The following is a 1,465-nucleotide window of genomic DNA, read 5'->3' as shown; positions in this document are numbered from 1 at the left end:
CAAATATTGTAGGGTCTCCCATCATTCAAAGTATTGGGCTCTAACAATTGCTTTGACTTTAAATTCTTTTTGCTTTTTAATTAGGTCAGAGGCTGGTTTAGGGTAATTAGGGCTAAAGACCTTGTTTTCCTTATAGAGTGTGACTCAACTAGCATAAAAGATATTATAAATGTGCTTCCAGCTATTGGACACTTTTAATATGAAGTTGATAGTTCTAATAGTGTTGATGATTTTGAATAGCCTAAAGTATTTGGGTCTTAGTTTCTCCAAGAGGTGATCAGTGTGGATATTTTTTCTATCTAGCCATACTTGGCCTTTTTTCTTGAAAGGTGGTAGTTTTATTCTAAAATGATTATGTTATATCCTCATAGCTTCAGCTATGATTTTGAGATTGGCTTGTGCTTCCTTCCTAGCACATTGTAAAGCTTGAAGGTAAGTGTTGGTGGTGGGGACATTTATGTTTCTTATAATGGCTAGATATGCTTGTGGTTGATATCCATGTAGAAGTTCAAGAGGGGATTTCTTTGTGGCTAAATGCTGATATATATTATAGGTATATTCAATATAAGGAATTAATATTGCCAAATTGTTCTATGTCAAGCTGCAAAAGGCTCTTAGATATTGTTCTAGTTCTTGATTCATTTGTTCAGTAGCACTATTTATTTGTGGGTAATAAGCTATGCTTAATACGAATTGAATTCCCAGTTCTTTAAGTAAGGCTTATGCTAATTTTGAGGCAAATTAGGTTTCTGTCTAATATGGTTTTATTAGGTAGTATGTATTATCTCCAAGTATTCTCAAGTAGGATTTTGGCTATTCTATTCAAGTGGATAGTTTTCAGACAAGGTGTGATAACTATTGTTTGGGTAAATCTATTGGTTACCACATAAAGTGAGTTAAATCTATTTGATTTGGAAAGGTTGGTGATAAAATCCATAGTAATTGTTCTACATGGTCTGTCTAGGATCTCTGTTAGTTAAAATAGTACTATAGTGGGATATGTGTCATTTTTTGGTGGATTGGTATGTCATACATCCTTCCATATATTGGTAGACTGTATTTGATATTCCAGGCCAAGTAAATTCCTGTCATACTATAGCTAGTATCCTTCTTTGTCTAAAATATTGTATAACTAGATTGTTGTGGTTTATCTTTTTAGTTTGCTTTAATAATATATTTCTTGAGGTCTTTACTAATTAAGACAACACCTCCTTGTCTAGTTGCTTTGATGTGGAATATCAAATGGGGGTTTAGATTGTCTTTTATAGTGATTGCATTGATTTTTATAAAAGGTTTTTAGCCTATTTTCTTTATTCAATTAAAAAGTTTGGGTTCCAAAAGTGTTTCGCCTAAATTATCAAATTCCACCCCCTTTTTATAGTCTAAACACTATAACAGACTGTCAGATTTATTAGTGACTCTTGTCTTATGTGTTAATTTATATGAGATATAAAAAGAAGAGTGA

General features: G+C 32.2%; 1 protein-coding gene across 1 annotated transcript; it reads right to left on the bottom strand.

Moving 5' to 3' along the window:
* Nucleotides 1-357: 357 nt before the first annotated feature.
* Nucleotides 358-561, bottom strand: HETIRDRAFT_48509 (uncharacterized protein; the record flags this gene model as incomplete). The annotated part of the gene is made up of 1 exon (XM_009544945.1): nt 358-561. A coding segment is annotated over one exon (204 nt), but the record flags the coding sequence as incomplete, so codon positions are not given.
* Between the last annotated feature and the right edge of the window lie 904 nt (nt 562-1,465).

Source organism: Heterobasidion irregulare (genome assembly GCF_000320585.1).
Source record: "Heterobasidion irregulare TC 32-1 unplaced genomic scaffold scaffold_03, whole genome shotgun sequence".
Classification (NCBI taxonomy): domain Eukaryota; kingdom Fungi; phylum Basidiomycota; class Agaricomycetes; order Russulales; family Bondarzewiaceae; genus Heterobasidion; species Heterobasidion irregulare.
This window is presented reverse-complemented; position numbering and strand designations above follow the sequence as displayed.